Source organism: Melanotaenia boesemani, chromosome 12 (genome assembly GCF_017639745.1).
Source record: "Melanotaenia boesemani isolate fMelBoe1 chromosome 12, fMelBoe1.pri, whole genome shotgun sequence".
Classification (NCBI taxonomy): domain Eukaryota; kingdom Metazoa; phylum Chordata; class Actinopteri; order Atheriniformes; family Melanotaeniidae; genus Melanotaenia; species Melanotaenia boesemani.
In genome coordinates this window covers 23,948,871-23,969,345 of record NC_055693.1, presented here as the reverse complement: position 1 = coordinate 23,969,345, position 20,475 = coordinate 23,948,871, and the positions used below count along the sequence as shown (strand labels likewise).

Genomic DNA, 20,475 nt, shown 5'->3' with positions numbered 1-20,475 from the left:
TTTGATGACACCCCCACTGTATTCAAACCATCATCCCTTGCTGTGTCTGACCATTCCTACAAAGGTCACTGGATACCTTGATGCACTTACTGCACTCAACCAAAGGTGTAAAAGCCATTTCCCACTTTCAGCATTTATGTGGATATAAAGCAGCGCACACAAGGTTGCCACTTTCATTTGTATTTTCTCATCAGTTGGCTATACTGATTTATTTATACTGATTTGTTTGAAAATACATTAATTTTTAAAAGTGAATACAGTCTTTAAAAATATTCTTAAGAACAACAACAAAAGAAGATCCTTATGATTACAACCTTTTGTTGATTTTGTGCGATTTAGTATGTGTTATGTGTGTGTTGTCACAGGGATGTTTTGTAAACAGGTGTCAGGTCAGAAATCAAGTAGTAATATATTTGGGGAAGTCACAAAATATCTTACACCAACATTAACAAATTATTCATAACCCCTAATATTTAGAACAGGACAAAACTCCTATTACGAAACAAACTACAATAGGATTTCAAACCTATTTGTAGGCTGCATGCAGGCTCAAGAGCTTTGTGTTGATCAAACCAATTTTGACAGGATATACAAACATCAGGTAGACAGACATTTCTCTGTGTATTAATAATATAAATATTGTTATAGAAGACATGAAACACTCAGAAATTACATAAAAGACTGGATGCATGATATTTGTTGTCATCTGTTATCATTAAATACTTTACAGTTTAGTCTAATTCACTATGCTATTTGAACAAAAGCTGACCTTTCTGAAGTTACCTCTACCTCCAGAAAGGTCAGTGTTATTTAGACAAGTTCACATGACAAAGTTGCCTTTTCATTTCAAGAATATATTGAAGATTTTTATTACCATTTGTTCTGAAAATGTACAGCAAAGCACCCGTTTTGAAGCAATATATCCTCCAAATACAGTATTCGTAAGATTAAGTAATTTCCTTTATTTTGTTTATAGGAGGATATTTAGGCTACTCCGTCAATCCACCGGACAAATATTATTTGCCGGAACTACAGTCTGTAGTTCGTTTCTTGCCGGACAGACAAGCATCCGGTATTTCGTGCTTCATCAAAACAGGTCCTTCCTTCCTGTGCATGTCCATGCTCTGAACAGCTGATGCGGTGCTTCTCTTTAGCAAACAGTTGAAAATATTTTTCGTTATACTCAAAGAATATAGCTCAACATGACGAAAGAGGAAGTTCAAGGGTAAGAACAGTGTCAGAGTTGCGTCTCCCGTGACTTCGGTCTCTTAGCTTCATCAGGGCGTTTAACTCTGCACTGTGCTAGCATGGCTAGCTGCTAGCGTGCAGTAGATTGCATCATCTGACAGTTTATAAATGAAGATAATATAAAGTTATGCTTGTGTGAAAAGAAAGTCTGAAGTGTCAGAAATATACAATTCAACACAAAAGGAAGCAGTCAAAACACCACATTTAACTTTCGATTTGAAAGCTAAGCTTGTGAGTTTTTGGCTTTGTACGTTGTTGTCAGATTCTGTCAGTTTCTCTGGTCGTGAGCCACGTTAACAGTTCAGTGTGGAGTTAGGCAGACAATGTGGTTTGGCGTGTCAAATAGGCTTAAATGATTTTAAAGTATCTGTTTACAGCGAATGATAAAAAAAAGTAGAAAAATAAAGCCTCATTTGTCAAAACTTCTGCTTGTCCTGCAAATAACAGAACTGAAACTGCCTACTGTTTGTGTTTTCACTGTCAGTTATAGCACAACAAATACTAACTGTGATAAACTAAAAGGTGTTATTAATATATTCCGCAAAAATAAGATTTGTTTTATGTTAAACAGTTATCAATTTTTTATTGTACTTTTCTCAGAAGCCAATACAATAAATGATGCATGTGCCATCTTAACATAAAAAACTGGTGCAGTAAGGTTAATGTGTTTACCCCTTAAAAATGTTCATTTGATTAAGCTGTTTCTCTTAACTGATCTACTTCACATCTCATCTGAGTGTAGCCAAAGCTTAAGCACAGCCATATAAGGCACAAGTAACCCATTTGTTGTTTGTTTCAATTATCGATTAAATATCAATTTTAATTTCTCCCCCTTTAAATTCATTAGAGGATCAGTGAAATTACTATAAATATAGAGTTTAAAATGTAGTTTTAAGGCATTCTGGAGAAATGTGGAGGTTTCTGTCAGCTGGAACAGCAGTGTCAATATCATATTTGCCAGTAGAGGAAGTACAATTGTGGTCTAAAGTCCTCCCTTGGAAGTCATAATATGTTTTGATTTTAGCTTTTGTTTAGGTTTTATTGCTATTCATAGTTGTCCTTTGGTCCTTGTTATTTCCTGTGACTCAACAAGGGCAGCTCCCACAGTCCTCATGGGCTTCCTTCAGGTCAAGACACCTGGTGTTTTTCAAAAAGCAAACTGCTTATTTATTCACCTGCAATCCCAGCACACAACTGTTGCAGTTAATGGCAATGCACAAAGTTCAGACTGTTTACGATCAGCTCTATGCACTGCTGGTTTATTGCTGTTTCATCTTTTGCCGCCTTTAGTCTGTGACCAAAAGTAAAGGGTTATCACCTTTGCATAAATGTGGGCCAGCACTGGACATTGGGTCGTGAATTTCAAAGACAGTATTTCTTAACAGAATTTGAAATCAGGATTTAGAAGCTTAACTGAAGTACAAACAGGTTTTGTATTTCTCCCCATTGCAACCACAGTTGCAGGCAAATGTCACAGCTTATCTACACCGACAGTGTGTAGTGTTTTATGTAGCAAATGATGACATCTTTACCTTTTATATAAAATAAATTTGTTATCATAATTAGATAAACTGCATTCTCCACAAATTTAGTCACAGCGTTAAAGTGTTTGTCAGCTTACTGAGCCATGGTGTTTATCTAGCTAATCTTACTATCTCACATCTCAGGTTCAGTTGCTCCTCTCACTCATTCATTCTTTCAGGCTGAAGCCACTTTGTTTGAAAGAACAATAGGATTAAGGCTTGCACCGACTTAAAAGCTGGAGGTGGTGATGGCTCAGAATTAATTTTCCCAGGCGGTCAACTCCTTCCTTGTGGGATGCAAAAGAAATAGAGGCTGGAAGCTGACTTTTATGTTTATGCTATGTGTTTCTCCCTGTTTCAGTGCGACAGAGGAGGAGCAGCAGGCTCAGTCAAAGAAAGCCCTGAAGAAACAGCAGAAGGAAGCAGAGAAAGCTGCAAAGAAGGCTGAGAAACAGGCCAAGCTGGTCAGTTTTTTGGTGTTTTTCTGTTTTGATGTTTCACATCCGCCACCCTTTTTACAGCTGGTTAGACTGTGACATGTTTCTCTGGTGGGCATTGTGGGCCCAGCAGGGTTGGTAAGCCGACAGGGGGGCGAGAGTGTCCATTGTTTAAGTATTCCTGCCATTTTGGCTGTGTTTATGTTGACCCACACAAAGTGCTATTTTCTTCTTGAATGGCAGTGCATGCAGATAACATGACGTTACAGAAATTCCACATAGTAAAAGTCACATTTATTTAAACAATCTTGCCTTTAAAAGGTCTTACGGACATGTACTCAGTAACTAAAACATTCTTTACATTTTTGATCACTTGTTATATATATTTTTTATGCAGAAAAAATTTAGTAACTCAATAATGACCTCCACTTTCATCTCTGGCAGACAGGACGCAGTTGCCACAAACACATACATGTGCAGACTGATTATATGTTTCGTTATATCCAGCAAAGCCCGTGGAACTGTTACCAGTGCGGCATAGTTCAGAATGATAAATGAAGTTCTGTATTTCACCGGTATCTAAAGTCATGGCATTTAATGAAGCCTTGTGAACTTTTTGGATGTGTCTATCTTATGGTTACTTTCCACATACTAGTTATGATGTCCAGACTTTATAATCCAATCGGATATCACCACCGTTAGATTTGTTTTAGACAATTGATTTCTAATACATGTAACACACATACTGTATTACTGTTACAACTCTGTAAAGATACATGCATGAAACATTCTTTGCAAAGTGTATTATTCTCAGAGGAATATGAAAAGCTAAAAGTTATCATTTTGGCAGCATTTAGGGCTTTTACACAACTGTCCACTAGCTGCTGACAGTGACTTGTTGAAATTATTTTTACTTTGAAGATGTTCAAGCAGCTTCTCGTTTTTAAACCAACAAAGAAAATAACAGGGGCGGTGAAATTCATGTAAATCTGTTAGAATTTTAGTCACATGCACTTTGATACTAACAGTTGGAGAAGTTACCTGCAGAAGATGTGACGTTTAGTTTCTGAATTGAATCTGTTGCCTAAGCCCATTAAAGACTAATTTGCTTAAAAAGTGAGCTTTCTTCTTCATAGAAAATTTCTTTTTGTGTTTGAAGATTATTTTTTTATTATTATTATTATTTCAGGGCTTCAGGTCTGTTACCACGTAGTTGCGTTTTGTACTATTTTTTGAGACCTTGTAACAAACTTTCAAACCAGCTTCTTCAGTGCAGCTAGGAAATATGTCCCTCATTTGTTTCTATTCATTATTATTTCTTTTTAATCACACATCCAGTGAAACAGCAGGATGGAACAGGATGAAGGTGAAGTCTGTCATGTGTGAGTGACACAGAGTGAAAAGCTAACATGAGGCTTTCAGCATCGCTACAAGGCACCAGCTGTCACCTGTGTCCAGTCCTCCTGTCAGTCTTGCCTCGCTCCAAAGAACTAGGACATAAAAATGCTCAGACTTTATGTGGGAAAGCTACAGCAAAGCGTTGCCATGAATCGTTCTCTACAGCCCATTTGTTGGGGGTGACACAAAACTATGCAGAATATAATAAAGTGAACAGCAGCACATCTGCTTGTTGCATTTTAAATGAGGAATATCCTAACTGGTGCAGACACTTAAATAAAAATCTAATGGGTTTTGTAATTTTGCAATGTGAAGGAAGAACTGTTTGCTGTCAATTGACGGAAAACATGGGATCCTTTAGGGATGTCCTTCTTGTTACCTTTTAATCAATAAAACCTGCTTTTTTTGCAAGAGACTATTCAGTCTTTTTTTATTTTTTTAGAAAACAAAGAAATGAATTCAAAATATAAATATTTTTGGCCAGTACACCACCTTTATCTGGATGTCTGTGCACTCTGAAATAAATTTAGTTACCTGTTTTACCTGTATATATGCTGAAAACATTTTTCCTTTTATGTTGAGAAGAAAGAATATATTGACTCAGCCTTTGGTAATCTTAGCTAACTGATAGCACATGCCTGGTTCCACAGTAGAAAGCTTATACCCCCCTGTTACCTGATGTTTTTTTAAGTAGCTTCTATAGAAAGGGGGTCCCGTTTTGGCTTACACAAGGTGTGGCTAAAGCTCTAATCCCATTTCAATGAAGAGGACTGAGATTTTACTTCCTTTCACCTTCACTATATATTCCCCTTTTACACCAACACACTGCTGCATTCACTGATCAAAGCACTCCATTCAAACTTCTATAAGTTGTCCCTGAAGCTCTGCTGGTTTCTTCTTTAAATCTTTGAATTCAACTTTGATTTTAGATTCAAGAATAAATTCTGGAAAACTATTAAGTCTGTTTTCTATTAAGTCCACAAGCCTCAATAATAATTGTGCCATTTTGAAGCTTCCTGTTCTTTCCAAAATTCTAGGAAAACCTGGTGTGTGATCAGCTGAAGGAATTTCTATTCTTCAATGATGTCTTGAGTGAGTTTCAGTCTGGCTTTCATACGAAGCATAGCACAACTACTTCAACTAAGAAAGTCATAAATGATTTACTGGTCGCTCTTGATTCAAATCAGGAATGTGCTGCTTTATTTATTGATTTATCTAAGGGATTCGACACATAGGATCATAATATATTGTTACAGACGTTGTTTGATGTGTGTATATCAACCAAAGCTATTGACTGGTTTAAAGACTACTTGACAAATAGATCACAATGTGTACAGGTTGATGGTTTAACTTCTGAAAAGGTACCTGTATGTATTGGAGTTCCACAGGGTTCTATCCCAGGTCCTCTTCTGTTCATTATTTATATAAATGAGCCATGTCAAGGTATTCTGAATGTAAATGCACACTTATACACAGATAAGCGTATTGTATAGCTCTGTCCCCTCTCTAGACAATGCTTTCTGCAAACTACAATCTGCCTTCAGCATTGTTCAGGAAAACCTTTATAAGTTGAAATTGGTCCTTAATGCAGATGAAACTAAATTAATGATATTTGCCCGATCACTTTAAGATCATCACACTCTGCTTCAGATTCTCACCCTGCAAAATAAGCCAATTGAATTGGTTTCATCATATAAATATCTTAGGTTCATGCTTGATGAATCATTATCTTTCAAGTCCCACGTTGAACAGCTCACTAAGAAGCTGAAGCTGGGTATCTTTTTCAGAAACAAAGCCTGCTTTTCATTCCATGCTAGAAAAACCTGGTTTCAGCCACTTTTCTTCCACTGCTTGATTACGGTGATATTCTTTACATGTATGCCCAAAACGCCTGCCTGCATGCATTAGACCTTGGAGCCCTGAGGTTCATTACTGACTCAAGATCCCTCACACATTGTATTCTGTACCAGGTAGTAGACTGGACATCACTTACAGCAAGGAGACTAGTTCACTTTAATATTTTTCTGTATAAAGCAATACTAGGTCAAATTCCGTCTTACCATGGCACCTTATTAACCTTAAAGAATCATAGCCATTACAGCCTGCGATCACAAAGTACCATTCTGTATGATATTCCACACATGAGGACAGAAATTGGCAACAAGGCTTTTAGTTACTCAGCCAGTGCTTCTTGGAACTGTCTGCAAAAAAACCTGAAGCTGACTCGGTTCATACCCGCCAGCTCCTTCAAAACCCAGATTTCAGAGTTGTTGTCATCTTTATGTATGTGTTTCTAGTTGGGACTGTACACTGTTTTTGAAAGTAGAAGTTCTTTGATTTATCTAAATCAAATAAAGTTTTATCTGTCTGTAGCAGTTGTTGCTTTTCTTGACCAGGGCTCACCTGCAACTGAGGTGCAAATCTCAGTGTGACTTAACGGTTAAATAAAGGGTTGAAATCTGGAAAACATTTGAATTTGGATTCCTTGAGGGGAGACATGATTTTAGGCAGAAGGGGGGGGAAAAAAACATTACACGGTGCTACTTCAGATGAGTAGGGAGGACTATCAAGTACTGTGTATATATAATGCATTTTTCAGCCAAGATCTGCTTCACTGAGAGCTCTGTAGGTGCTGGCATGTTGTCCCGACAGAAGATGAAACCATTCTCCTACAGCTTTGGTTTCTTTATCTGATGGTTAATACCAAAGTGTCTGCAACCTGTTTATGTTGTAGTTCAGGAAGAAGGAATTGCATATTTTCCTTGGGCTTTCCCTTAATTCAAAATCTGCACAATTTAGGAAAGAAGTCTTAAGAAAAGAGTGTAGTTTGACACCCTGTGCAGTGCTGTCATCACTCAGGTGGCTTTGAGATGTGAAAGCAGCATACATTCTTCCAGCTGAAGTCATCCAGTCAGAATGATTTCATGGAGGAAGTAGGTGCTGTCACTGTTGGCTCCACTGGTTGCTGACATCAGTGTGGCATAGTAAGCATTGCCTCAGGGAAGACCTGAAAGCTGAGTTGAATGTTTATTGAGTGTGTGTTACCTTCAGCTCCGCTTTTCTACTGCAAACATTTGTCGCTTTTGTGGGACAGATGTGGCTTTATGGCTATAGCAGGTCTATATTCAGTTGATCATAAGCTGCAATATCATCCATCATGTGGCTGGTTTATCATATCAAGGATGGCTGATTCCAATTCACTCCACTGCCACCAACCATTTCTGCTCACCAATATCAATTTGCATAGAAAATGGAACTGTAGCATTGCCCAGACTCGATCTCATCGGACTCTGGAAGTCATTTTGCCCACAAGTTGGTGCAGAGATAAAGAATATCTGTCCAATTACACAGTTTTCTATTACATAGCAATATCTCCTGCTGCCATTACTCATTGTCTGTGATGCATGGGAGTAATGTCTACAAGAGCTGTGCATTCCAGGGATCTGAGACTTGGCTCTTGGACTGAGCTATGATTTATTCTTTTTATTCAAATCCCTGATGGCACAAGATAAAAACACAATTTACATGACTGTTGTAGCAAAATGTCCTTCCATTTGAAACTGAGTGTTTTTGAAGCTCTTTTTTTTTTTTTTCTTTTTCGCTTTTGAATCCAATAACCAAAAAACGAGGACTATCTATTTGCAACCAACTTTAACAACTCTGTCTCCTTTTTTCGTTTCAGGCTGCTGAACAACAAAACACAGAAGAAGATGTAAGTATCACCAACAGATCACTCCACCCCTCCTATAACACCAGCTTCCTGATTCTGTGACCACCGCTTTCACACCGTTGGAATAATTTGAGTGCAAAATACCTGCACGTCTGATCCTGTGTTCCTATGTTCTGCGTTACAGTTTTTACCAAAGATCAAGATAAGAATTGTTATCTGTTCTGTCTGTTATCTCAGAGCAGACAGACAGACGTCAGATACTTGTGTGATGAAAGTAGCAGAACTGTCTCCAATGTGTACACACTAATAGGTGTGTTGTGCTCTTATGTTTTTTTTAAGGACTTTGCCAAGGACAGATACGGGGTTTCAGCCATGGTTCAGTCCCAACAAAAGCTTGGTTAGTATGGATGTTATCCTCTCTCACACACTCGCTTGTATCTGGGAAAAATAACAGGAGGATAATGAAAATTGATAACTTGTGAATGGTTTGCAAATGAAGGAATAAAATTGGTCTTTTTATTATATATACACATTTGTGCTGTTTTCACTTGTGTCTCAAGCATCGCGCTGGACTTGTGACAAACGAACATATGTATGTTATCTGCTGCTTTGTGTCTTTTCCACAAACAGAAACAAAAGCATGATACCAAATTGAAGGAAAACCGTATTCCAGACATATTTAATTATTTTTTACAACAAAGCGTGAAAAACAGATGAACAGAGTGAGATAATACAGCACATGTATTAAACACAAAGGGTTGAATGATATAAAAACGTGTTTTAATGTTTTTTTTTTTCCTCAAGTTTAATGCCTTTTGTTACTTATCTGCACGCTGCAGTGTTCTCAGTTTCCTGTCAATCATTTGGTGCTTACAAGTAAATGACGTTGCTGAAACTTAATGCTTTACGATCTACCAAAAATAATGGGAGGCAAGCTGCAGCGACAAAGCACAAGATCACTTTACATGCCTGAACTACACTCAAGAAAACAAGTCATCATTACAGTTTATCTAAAGTCACACGTGATTCAGGTGCTTAGTTGGTAAACAGGTTTACACACAGATTTAAGTGCTTTATTTCCCTGTTTAACGTGTTTTAGTAAAGTAAGATATCCTGCAGAAGAAAGTACATTACTAGTGTGGCTGATAACTGATAAACATCACGAAAGATGCCTTCAGTGTCACTTGGTCATGGTTTCAGCGAGGTCGGTGATAATCTTTCTAACAGCATTTGAGACCACTCCGAAAACTAAGGCGGCAGAAGGACCTGTTGACGTCGTCCATCTGTCTAGGTGCTCTTTCAGCTCCAGTGGCAGCAGACAAAGCAAGGCCTCCCTCACCTGCATGCCAAGCTCAGCCACAGGGATGGTTGGGGGTGGTGGTGGGGGGGTTGAACGGTGAAGTCTTTTATGTGGGTTGATGGAGAGTTCTCAGCCAAAGGGGCAGGCTCTGTTTTCTCTGGTCTAGCCTCGGTGTCTGCCTCCATTGCCCTCCAATAATAAGGAGTAAGCATGCCTCAGAGTGATAGAGGTGAAACTAAAGTCAATTTGTCATAAAACTCAAAGAGAAAAGCAGAGTTTTAGACAGCTTTCAGCAGGCCTCCTAGTGTGTCTTATTTATTAGGCATGCCTGTAATTTGAGCATTTTATTGTGCTTGCTTAAACGCGTGCACATGCATGCTCATTCGTAATCCTTTCTGCCTTTGGGAGTCGGGAAGGGAAGACGAGGAGGGTTCTCAAAACAAGTGAAGAAAAGTTCTTTGAAGTAATAAAAATTTTTTTTTTGTATGTTTCTTTGAGCCAGACAGGGTGTTGGTGCTGGTCCAAGACCTCACTCCTGCGAAAGCTGACCAGCTGATCTGGTTGCGTGCTCGAGTCCATACTAGTCGAGCCAAAGGTGAGATCAGTGCACCCTCTCATTTTCATCCCTCCCCAAAAAACCCTTTGTTCACCGTTTTTTCTTTTCTTTCTTTCTTTTCTTTTTTTTCTTTGGCTGTTTTCTGTGGTATGAAGGATAAAAACAGCCAAGATGAGATGCTCTCTGTGTTAATCCTCTGTGTACTGCACTCAGCATTCAAAAGCATCTGCCCCTGGGCCATTTCTCCACAGCTCTCCTTTTACTTCAAAATCAAACAGCGGTGCCAGTCGACTTTAACTCCATGTTGTTGGATTTTTTCAATAAGTGACATCACTCTCTTAGGACCATAAAAGAAAGGGGCAGCTTTGATTGTAACATCACACGCCATTAATCACCAAGCAAACCCAAAATAAAATGAGAATTTAATAAGACTTAACCCCCTTTCTAGGATCATGTGTACTTAGAAAGCTGTTTTTTTTTTCAGTGTCTCCTTGTCAAGTAGTTTGACAACCAGGGGTTATTCTTGATATCATTGTCAGACTAGCATGTCACTGCCAGCTGGAAGATCTGACAACCTGTCCTTCCTCAGTTCCAGCTATGAAGCATCTCTATTTGAATACAATGAGCCCACTGAACTTTACACGGTTATTACAACGCCCTTAAAAAAACTCACCTGCTGGGTTTTTTTTTCCTGCTGTGGTAAAACTGTGATTACAAATAAACTGAGGCCTTAACGATGATGGTCTTTTTGCCATTTCCTTTCCAAGATAACTTCCAGAGTCAAGAGTCACTTCCCATCCACTTGTGTTTTCATTCTCCGTGCTCGCTGTAGGATGTCCGCGTGAGCAGAACAACATCCTGATTTAGTGTGGGATGAGGTGCTTCTGTTGGTGGGATTTTAGCATTGCTGTTATCCCCACCACCCTCCTCCTTCTCACAGGCAGCAAACTTCAAAGTGTTTGGGTGGTCCCATTATCTTCTGCCCTTAGTTTTTGTTGGCTTAATTGTTTACGCTCTTGGTAGGTGTGTGTTTGTGCATGTTTGATAGGAGGGTAGCAATCACACTTTCTCCACACAGAGCTCTTCAAAGACAAGCCTCTGTTCACAAATGTTTGATACTCTACCTGATCCCTGCAGCTGTGGGACACTTTCTTCCTCGAGAGTTAAATGCTGATCAGACTTACTCTGCTTCAAACCGACTGCCCAGGGTCTTGTCATGACAAACCCGTTAAGCCTCCACTATCTATTGTTGTCGCTTCGTTTCCAGGGAAGCAATGCTTCTTGGTCCTGCGTCAGCAGCAGTTCAACGTGCAAGCACTGGTCGCAGTGGGAGATCGTGCCAGCAAGCAGATGGTCAAGTTTGCCGCAAAGTGAGTACCGAGACTGTTTTTCCTGTCAGACGCGGCAAAAACAATGGTGGGAAAATCCTGGGCCCCGATCGTCCGCTGATCCATTTTCACACATTCAGAGTGAAGGGGGAGGGTGGGCACATCAGTCATTTTTCACTTGACAGCCAACGTTGGCTTTTAACAGGGTGGAATACAGCCGTGTTTTAATGGAGCACTTCCTGTCAAGATGGCAGATACAGCAGCTTGGATCAGAGGAATAAGGCTTGCTTAAGTGCCAAGCATCATTAGTCATGTTAGCAGCTAAACTGTGGCCCATTACTGATAGAATATGAATGAATGCAGCTTTCAGAGGATATGTACTGTATTGAAAGATATGGAGAGGAGACGGCTTAAAATAATGCTGCCTCAGGTAGTCAAATATGCAGAAGAGTGATTTCAAAACAAGGATTTGCTTTGCAGTACGCCCAGTGTTTAGTGAATTTAACATGGAAGACCTTAATGTGTGTTACTTAAGTGGCTTTTCTGTAGGTGTTGCCAAATTGGGCAAACTATAATCGGCCACACCAGAAAAGCAGTTAGCATGCAGCTTGAGTAATGTAGACATTGCATGAAACTAAATGCTCCAGATTAGTATGTTCTCCCATTCTTCCAGAGGAATCTGAAAAGTTGATAGAAAATGTTTCCACTGACAGCTGTTGGCAAAATGGTGCAAACATAGCAGGGTTTAGAGATATGTTGGACTCCATCATTGTAGCTTCATAAACTCAGCAGACCCTGAAACCCTTTTTTCTGATCTGTGCCACTCTCCAGCTTCTCTCCCCGCTTTGAAATGAGCCACAAAGTAGTGTGTTTTATCACACAGAATATCCAGTACAGTAGACAACAAGATATATCATCGGAGGCAGGGGCGAGTATTTTCCATTGTTCATGTTAACCACCTAACCAGTTTTTTTTTTTTTTTACCAAGCTACATTTAAGCTTTTTGTAGACAAATTACACTAAGATGAACCTGCACAAAAAGAAGTATGTATAGCATCACCTGCAAATCACACATGTACTGTGACAGTAAGAGCATGCATGGTTTCCACTCACACTGCATTACTGGTGTTTATGATTATGTGACATAAGACTGAAGCAGTCTGCTGAATTTTAAATTCTAAAAAGATAAAGTGTTCAAATGAAGCTAAGTGCAGCAAAATTGATTGGAAAATACTTCACAGTAGTGATGGACAGTGATCTTAAATATATTCTAAATTGGCCAAGACCACTACTGATGAGCTTTATTGAGATATATTTCACTTACTAAAGACCATGTTTGGAAAAAAAAAATGTTTTCTTTCTTTTAACAGATACATTTGACCCCTTGATAAATAGAGTTTAACATATTCAAGTTAAAGTAGAGAGGCTAAAAGTTATATTACATGACTGTAACTTGAAAGTTTTCAGGTAAATGGCTAAAATTACAAGAATCTTTATTTTTAACTTAACTGTAAACGTGTCAGAAATGACATGTTTCACTGCCTGTGTGAATCAGTTTACGACAAACTTATTGTGTTCATGTTTTGTGAATGAGACCATGCAGAAGTCTTGTTGCAGTACATAGAAGATTTCATAAAATCCGACACACACACACAAGTGTTTTTTCACTGATGTTGAGCCACTGGCGCTTAGGTCAAAGCAAGCCTTGACCTCGGCTGGCCGGACACCCTGACCGTGCTTGTAAGACGTATTACAAACCCTTCAGTGTACCACAGTTCCTCTTCACTTGATATGAATTGTGACATTATACAAATACAGCTTTATTTGGTGCAGATAGACACTAAGCATAAGCAAATATATCAATTTATCCCTTCCATATACATACGTTTGTGTAACAGTTGCTTTATGTTCCGCAGTTCTTCAATCTGTTTCTGCAATCCTGTGTCGGTGCGTTGCAAAACTAACACCTAACAGCAAAGCAAGTGAACTTGATGACACAGTTGCCAAGACAACATTGTCTTCCATCAAAACAAAACAGACAAAAAAAAAAAAAAAAACAGCAAAAAGTCTCACTGGAATCTAAAAGTTTGCCAAATGGATTTTAAACACACTTATTACCAAAATGTCCTGCGTATTTTATATTTATCAGCAAGAGCAGGTGGCGCCTTCAGTTCCTGCGGCTTTCTGTTCCACATCCAGTTTCACATACTTTGGTGTGATGATTGACAAGCTCAGTGAGACCCTGGATTAAAAGGAAATCCTCTCATAATCATGCTGAAGGCAGAGGTGACTTTGTATGGGGGAGTTTTCTGTCTTGCGTTAGATATCCAAGTCGTCCTCCTCGTCTCACACTCAGTGAAATTAGGTGGTATATGTGCTCTGAAACCTTTGCTGTGTTGACGTCCTTCAGAAGAAATGAGTGTTATGTGCAGTTTGTTGGTTTTGGTTTAACTTCATAATTGAGTGAACATCAACTGACCTACTCCAAACCACTGCACCTGTATGTCACATAAAAAGTTGATTTGACCTTATTTCACAAATATTTTCTTATGTTGCTTTCGTAGGGAAGCTTAACTAGTTTGATTTTTATATGAACAACTCTTCATAAGGTCATGAAAATTACACACTTTTGTTAGTCATTTGGCCACAGTCGATCATGATTGTGGACCTTTAGAGCCAAAGGCAACCAAGTTGAAGAAGGGCTGAGTTGAGGACTTTCCAGTCCTTCATAGTAACTTCTTCATGTCTTAATCAATGATGTTGATATGAAAACTCTGAGCTCTTTGTTATATTTTTACTCTGGCAAATACTCAGTCATTCTTCTATGTAGGTTCTGAGTTGTGTTTGTCAAAACTGACCCTATTTTACATTTAAATTTGATAGTTATTGTAGCAAACCCTTTTTATTTGACCCAAGGAAAAACCAGTTTGGAAGCAGGGTTGCAAACCTCACCATCATCATTCTTCTCTCTGTCTCATATGTCTCCTCTTGCTGTGACATTGTCAAATTTCAGTCTCAGTGTGTTGTCACCACCAGTCTTCGGGGCCCAGCAGCGGAGGTTATTAATGTGCAGATTTATTTATTTTACTGATCTATTAGAAGGGAGGGACTGCGGTGGCAGCTGTTGCGAGGCTGAAGGGGCAGCAGCGTCCCAGTGTTCAGTCCCTCATTACTGCTTTTTAATGAGGAAGAGTGACGGATTACAGCAGGTTTCCCCATCTGGCCTTGTGCCATTTGGCTGTGGGTGGTGTTTGCCATAGCTTGGGCTGAGTTTCAACGAGGAGCCTGAATAGAAAGAGCATTGTTTGAAAACCGAGAGCGACAACATCAAAAACATGCATGCTTTTTTTTTTACTTTCATTTCAATGTGATGGGGGAAATTCTCACCACTGTTTTCAATATCAGTTTTTGTTGTAGATCTTGGTACTTCCCTGCTATCTGATGCAATGATGGATAAACCCCCCCACCCCCCAAAACAGCTCGACTGCTTCCCTTTATTTACGCCACATCCCTCATGCTTCATGTGAAGAATGATAAAGTGGTAGAACTTTGTGCTGAAATAAACTGGTTCTAGTTTATTTGCAAATCTGTTTGAGTTTTCTTCTTTAAAATGGGTTAAAGTTGTGTTTTTGTTCTCCAACATTTTATACTCTGCTGCAGCAGGCTGATCAAACCAGGAAAAAGAAATGGATGTAGTTTGTTATGAAAGCCACAAGCTCTTGTGGTATCTCAACTACCCCCTTTCCCCTGTCGGGAAATGTCACCTCAGTAGTTGTATTTTGAGGATGACTAGGGAGGACAAAAAACACCACAGCAGTCAAAAATCACTCACCCGTAACTCCCACCGTTTTCTCCACGTTACATTGTGAAAAATGTAAAAGCTTGTCTGCCGGCATGGGTCAGAGTTTAACACCGATGCTGTGTTTACACAAACGGATGAGTTTGTTTTCTAAGTGCTGTTTGTTGCTCGCACTCCTCCAGCATCACCAAGGAGAGCATCATAGACGTGGAGGCGGTGGTGAGGAAAGTGGAGCAGAAGATTGAGAGCTGTTCCCAGCAGGACGTGGAGCTCCACATAGAGAGGGTTAGCTTACTTTCACCACTATCACACACAAGATTATACACTCTAATTCACAACCATCCCAGTTTACATATGAATAAAAACACTAAGACTTATCGTGTTTTGTTTTTTTTTTTACCTTCCAGCCTGAACAGTTTAAACTCTTTCACATTTCTTTTAGTTCAGGCAGGTAAATGTTAGGCAGTAAACATTTAACCCTTCCTCTCATCATAGTACATGATCGTTAAAGGGTAAACAACCAAATATGTGCTGTCACATTTTGTTTGGCAGACACATACTTGATTCTTAGCAGCCCAGAGACCCAGGAGTCCGCTTTAGCAGTGTTTCACACCCATGTGAGGTTTTAACACATTAAAGGGGCTTTTACTTTTGTCTGTGTGTGGAGTCTCAGTACTTTCCATTTTCTAAGCATCTAATGGAAACTTTTGTGTTTCTTTGCACAAATGCTGTTTGTTTCTCTTCTCCTGTCAGATTTTTGTCATCAGCCAGGCAGAACCTCGTCTCCCCCTGCAGCTGGAGGATGCTGTCAGACCCGATGGAGAAGGGGAAGAGGTGAGGGTGGATGGAGGAGGGCATGTGTCATCTGAGTTTCTAATTACTGTATAATATCCAGAGTTTTTTTTTCTTCTTACCTATAAATGGCATGGATTGTTCATTGTTTTATTTGAAGGTTTTCACACTATTAAAAAGACTGAAGGATATGTTGAGCATTGAAGACTGTTTTTGAAAGTCTCTGCACCAAACGTGGATAGATTAATACTGATTTTAAAATAAAAATAAAATATCTGACAATTAACACCTACTCTGAATACCAAGGACAATAGAGATAAGTGTTTTTGGAAGATTGAGTAATTTAATCTAACCCCGCCCCTCTCAATGCAGATGGTTGCGTCATCGCTCCCTCCTTATCAGAGCCAGCAGTCAGTGTTTTGGGATCTCTCTAAAAATGAAAGAATTTAGTGGTGGTGCTGAATTTTTCCACAGAATTGCGATGCATTGAAAAAGCTGCTCTTTCACCAGCTACAGTCAAAGTGTTATACGTGGTTGTTTACGTTTAAAGCTGCTGTTGTAAATTGCTGCCTCAACTGCAGTTTGTTTGATCAATTGTTCTGATAAGAATAGTTTATTCTTTCTTTCAAAGTGGCTTTGTAACTACAACACAGAAAACTTTGTGTCTTGTTAAATAGGACGAGGTGGAAATTCTGTCCTGTTTTAGTGGTGTTACTGTTAATGTGTAATAGATGCAGTAAAAGAGGTTTGACTTGTCAGCAGCTATTCTTTTTTTCTCTATCTCTTCATATGCATTCTTTAGCTATTCACGCTGTGTCTTGTAGAGGGTTGCTGGGACCTGAAGTCTGTCCCAACTGACACGGGTGAGAGGCAGAGTACACTCCATACAGATCACTGGTTATCATATCCAGTTTTGTTATGGTATCATTTGCAATGAGCAAATATGGATCTTGCTGTATCGCTGTGAGGCTGACTGTGTTTATCTGTTTGCCAACCTCTGCAGCTGCAGCAGCATCTCAGATGTTTTCTGCAGGGATTCAGACAGTCATACACTTGTAGCAGCACCTGCTGCCCCCAGAGACTCAAGCCTCAACAGCCCTGTCTATTTGACTGTCCACCTGTCCAGCAGTTTGTCCCTCTGCATGGGGCAGTTTAGAGCAGGATGTGGCTACACAGGCTATTAGCTCAAACCCCAGTAGATCTCCAGAGGAAGTCCGACATGCATGACCCTGGAAGCAGTGGTTCCTCCTGTGATGAAACATTTACTTTTCCCCCCGTTTTTCTCTCCTGGTTCCCTGTTGTTTTAGATGGCAGATGTGTTTTCTTGTTGCAGTGGGTTCTGTCATTGTTACTGCCTGAAACTCAGTTGTACATGTAGAAGCTGTAACCTGTGCTGTGCTCAGTTACTGCAGTTTGCAAGAGGGTAAAAAAAAAAAACGGTAAAAAAATAAAAAATAGGTTTGGAAAGGTTTTTAGCAATATTTACACGACTGACCCCCCACCCCGTACCTCTTGTGTAAATGGGATGAGCTGAGCAGTTCAACACTGTTGAATATTTCATTGTCTGGGAGCCTTTTTTGTGATAATGTTCTTGGTTTGCCCTCAGGAAGGCAGAGCCACCGTTAACCAGGACACCAAGCTGGACAACCGGGTGATTGATCTCAGGGTAAGTTACAGAACTGAGAAAAAAACCAGGGGTGTGAAAAAAGTGAATCTCATCTTGTAAGTTACACAGAACAAGAACCAAAAAAGTTTGTTGGTAAAATAATTATGACATTTTCTGTTTAAGCTGATGAGTTATTCACATGTTTATTGGCTAATTAAACCTTTATTGTCTCAACACTTGAAACTTTTACGTTTCAGCCATGCAGTAGATTTAGAGGTGCTTTAAAAGGAAATCTGAAACAATTGTAGGAGGAATAGAAATTACTTTTACATCAAACAGAAAGCAAATGGCCTCATAACCTAAAGACTGAACAACACAAAACCTTGCACCTCAGAAGCAAAAGAGTTCTTCTGTGATTTACTGGGCTGTTTTTGTGTGGGAGATTTGCTAAACCCATGCGAGCAGCAGCAGGCACAGAGCCACAAAGTGTGTCTTTGTTTTGATATCTATAGATGAGACGACTGGCAGGAAGGCACTGACACCACAGCACAGCTCACAATCCTCATAACAACACCTGTTTCTGTAACCCAGTGCATCCAGGCGAGAGCCTGTCATCAGTTTTGCACTTAAGAATCCAATGAAGCCATAAAGTGGTTCCTACACTGGCTGACAAACACTCCAAGAGGGACCTATAAAACCTCTCTAATAATAATTTATTTCCTATGAAATTCCCCTTATACCAGACTTAGACATCAGGTGCTGCACACCAAAAAAAAAAAAAAAAAAAGTTCACTTTTGTTCATTTTGTTTGTGCCGGGCAGCTGGACATGCTTATTTTTCACATGGCAGTGGGCTTTTTCTGCTTCTGCACAGTCGACCTCACTCATATCTCTGGTGGTCTGTAGATGGTATAATGATGATCTGAGACGTTTCCACTCAGGACGCTTTTTATTGCTTCTCTGTTGAGTGTTACAAGAACTTGGCCTGGGGAGTGCACCTCAATAAAGTGTTCTTATTCCTGCTAAAACTGTTCCTCCGTTAATGGTAAAGGATTTCTGTAGATTCAGTGAAACAGAACAGTTTGGTTTTGCCTCATTGATTATTAAATTGATTGATTAATCAGTTGTTTTGTCTATTATTAATTCTGTTATTCAGAATGGGGTTTTATACCAATGTAATCATAAGTACTCTTAAATTCCCTTTGTTGATTGCAGACAAGTTTCCAGTGACAGGAGTATCTACACCCTTAAAACCTGATGTCCCCCAATTGGGGGACTTTGAGAACAGATTGTGCCAAGTTTTGTCAAAACGACTTTTTAGAGACCTAATTTGTTCAGCTTCACTTTTTCAGAGGGATGAGGTTCATGTATTGTACTATGATTTGATAAAGGCTTTGAGCTGCAGCTCATCATCCCAAAGAGATATTTGTATTAATGCTGAAAGTTTTTTTTTAAGATGAGCCTGAAACTTTTTACATTTGTGCTGTGTGGCATCTTCATTTATTTTTCACCAATAACACATATACATGTAAATTTCCCTTTACTATGACTCCAGAAGTATTCAAATAGACCTTGTAGTTGCAGGGATTTACTCACTTCCTTACTGTTATGCAATTTTCAAGTAGAGGTCTAAAAAATCGGCAAAGGACTTAAAGGTTACAGGACTTACATTTTAAAGAATTATTACTCATTACTTCTTCTACCTGATGCGTTATGTCAGACACGTCCAGTTTCTTAACTTGTTCGGAACTGATGCAGCATATATGCATCTCCTTTTCACACAGAGCAACAGCTGGACGCTGAAGCCTGATGCACTCTGCGCTTTGTATCATCAGACTTAAGTTATTGAGAACAAAGTCAATCATTTCCTTTAAAAACTCTGATGCTTAAACTCAAAATGGTTTTCATTTGTGTGTCTAGTTTATTTTCAGAAATGGAGACATAATTCAGAAAAGCCTGTGATTTTAGTTTAATGAAAGCCTTCGGTGTGAGAATATTGCTGCCGGAGCTGCTACAAGTGGAGCTACAAGTGAAGGATTGTTAGATAGGTGAAATGAAATATGGGAAGTGTCCTGAGAAGACTCAGGTTTGGAACTGGTGCTATAAATAAGAGGCTTGAGGGATGGAGGGAAAAAAAAAGTTCTGGAGCATAAATCTGCTTCTCTGTTTTGGACTTTTCCTCTTTCCTGTTATGTGAAGTTGCCACGTTAATGCAGTGAAGTAGAAGGTGTTTTTTTTCTCAAAAATGTGAAGTGGGAGGATGAAGTAGTGTAATATGGAAACACGCAAGTAAAATACAAATAATAGCAAACTTTACCCAAGTAGGGTCCTTGAGTGAATACAGTTGATTATTTTAAACCACTGAAAATTTAATAATACAAAATACACACTATTGCAACCTCAACCATATGTCACCATCTGTTTGTTTACAATGTTCAGAAAACTTCCCAACATGTTCAGCTGGGTCCAAAGCCATTTTTGGTTAAAGAGTTGAGCCCATTCTTCAGTCCTGACATAAATTTCTACCTTTATTTTTGGATTTGAAACCCTGCTGTGGTACATCGTGACCGCAACCAGGTTCCAAACCAGTACAATTCGCAGCCGAGAGTTCTTTCACATTCAGACACATAAGGGCCACACCTGAAGAGCTGGCAGTTTTAGAGACCCACCTACCAGCATCACACCTACTCACTGCAGACGTGCTGCAAACAGGAAACGCTTTCTAAGTTTTGAATTTGTCTCTCGTCTCAGGCTGACTTTTAGATGATTTAGTCAGGTTTGCCGTTGGGCACTGCCCAATGATACATGAGCCATAGATG

At 39.4% G+C, this 20,475-nt stretch overlaps 1 protein-coding gene across 1 annotated transcript in view; it reads left to right on the top strand.

The window, feature by feature from the left end:
- The first annotated feature begins 1,070 nt into the window (after positions 1-1,070).
- The window catches only part of dars1 (aspartyl-tRNA synthetase 1), a 26,194-nt gene continuing 6,789 nt past the window's right edge, over positions 1,071-20,475 (top strand). The window contains exons 1-9 of the mRNA XM_042001537.1: positions 1,071-1,225; positions 3,133-3,235; positions 8,289-8,318; positions 8,616-8,673; positions 10,079-10,171; positions 11,400-11,502; positions 15,442-15,544; positions 16,013-16,093; positions 17,658-17,717. Coding sequence (XP_041857471.1) covers positions 1,203-1,225; positions 3,133-3,235; positions 8,289-8,318; positions 8,616-8,673; positions 10,079-10,171; positions 11,400-11,502; positions 15,442-15,544; positions 16,013-16,093; positions 17,658-17,717 — 654 coding nt within the window. The 5' untranslated portion in view covers positions 1,071-1,202. The remainder of the gene's footprint in view (positions 1,226-3,132; positions 3,236-8,288; positions 8,319-8,615; positions 8,674-10,078; positions 10,172-11,399; positions 11,503-15,441; positions 15,545-16,012; positions 16,094-17,657; positions 17,718-20,475) is intronic.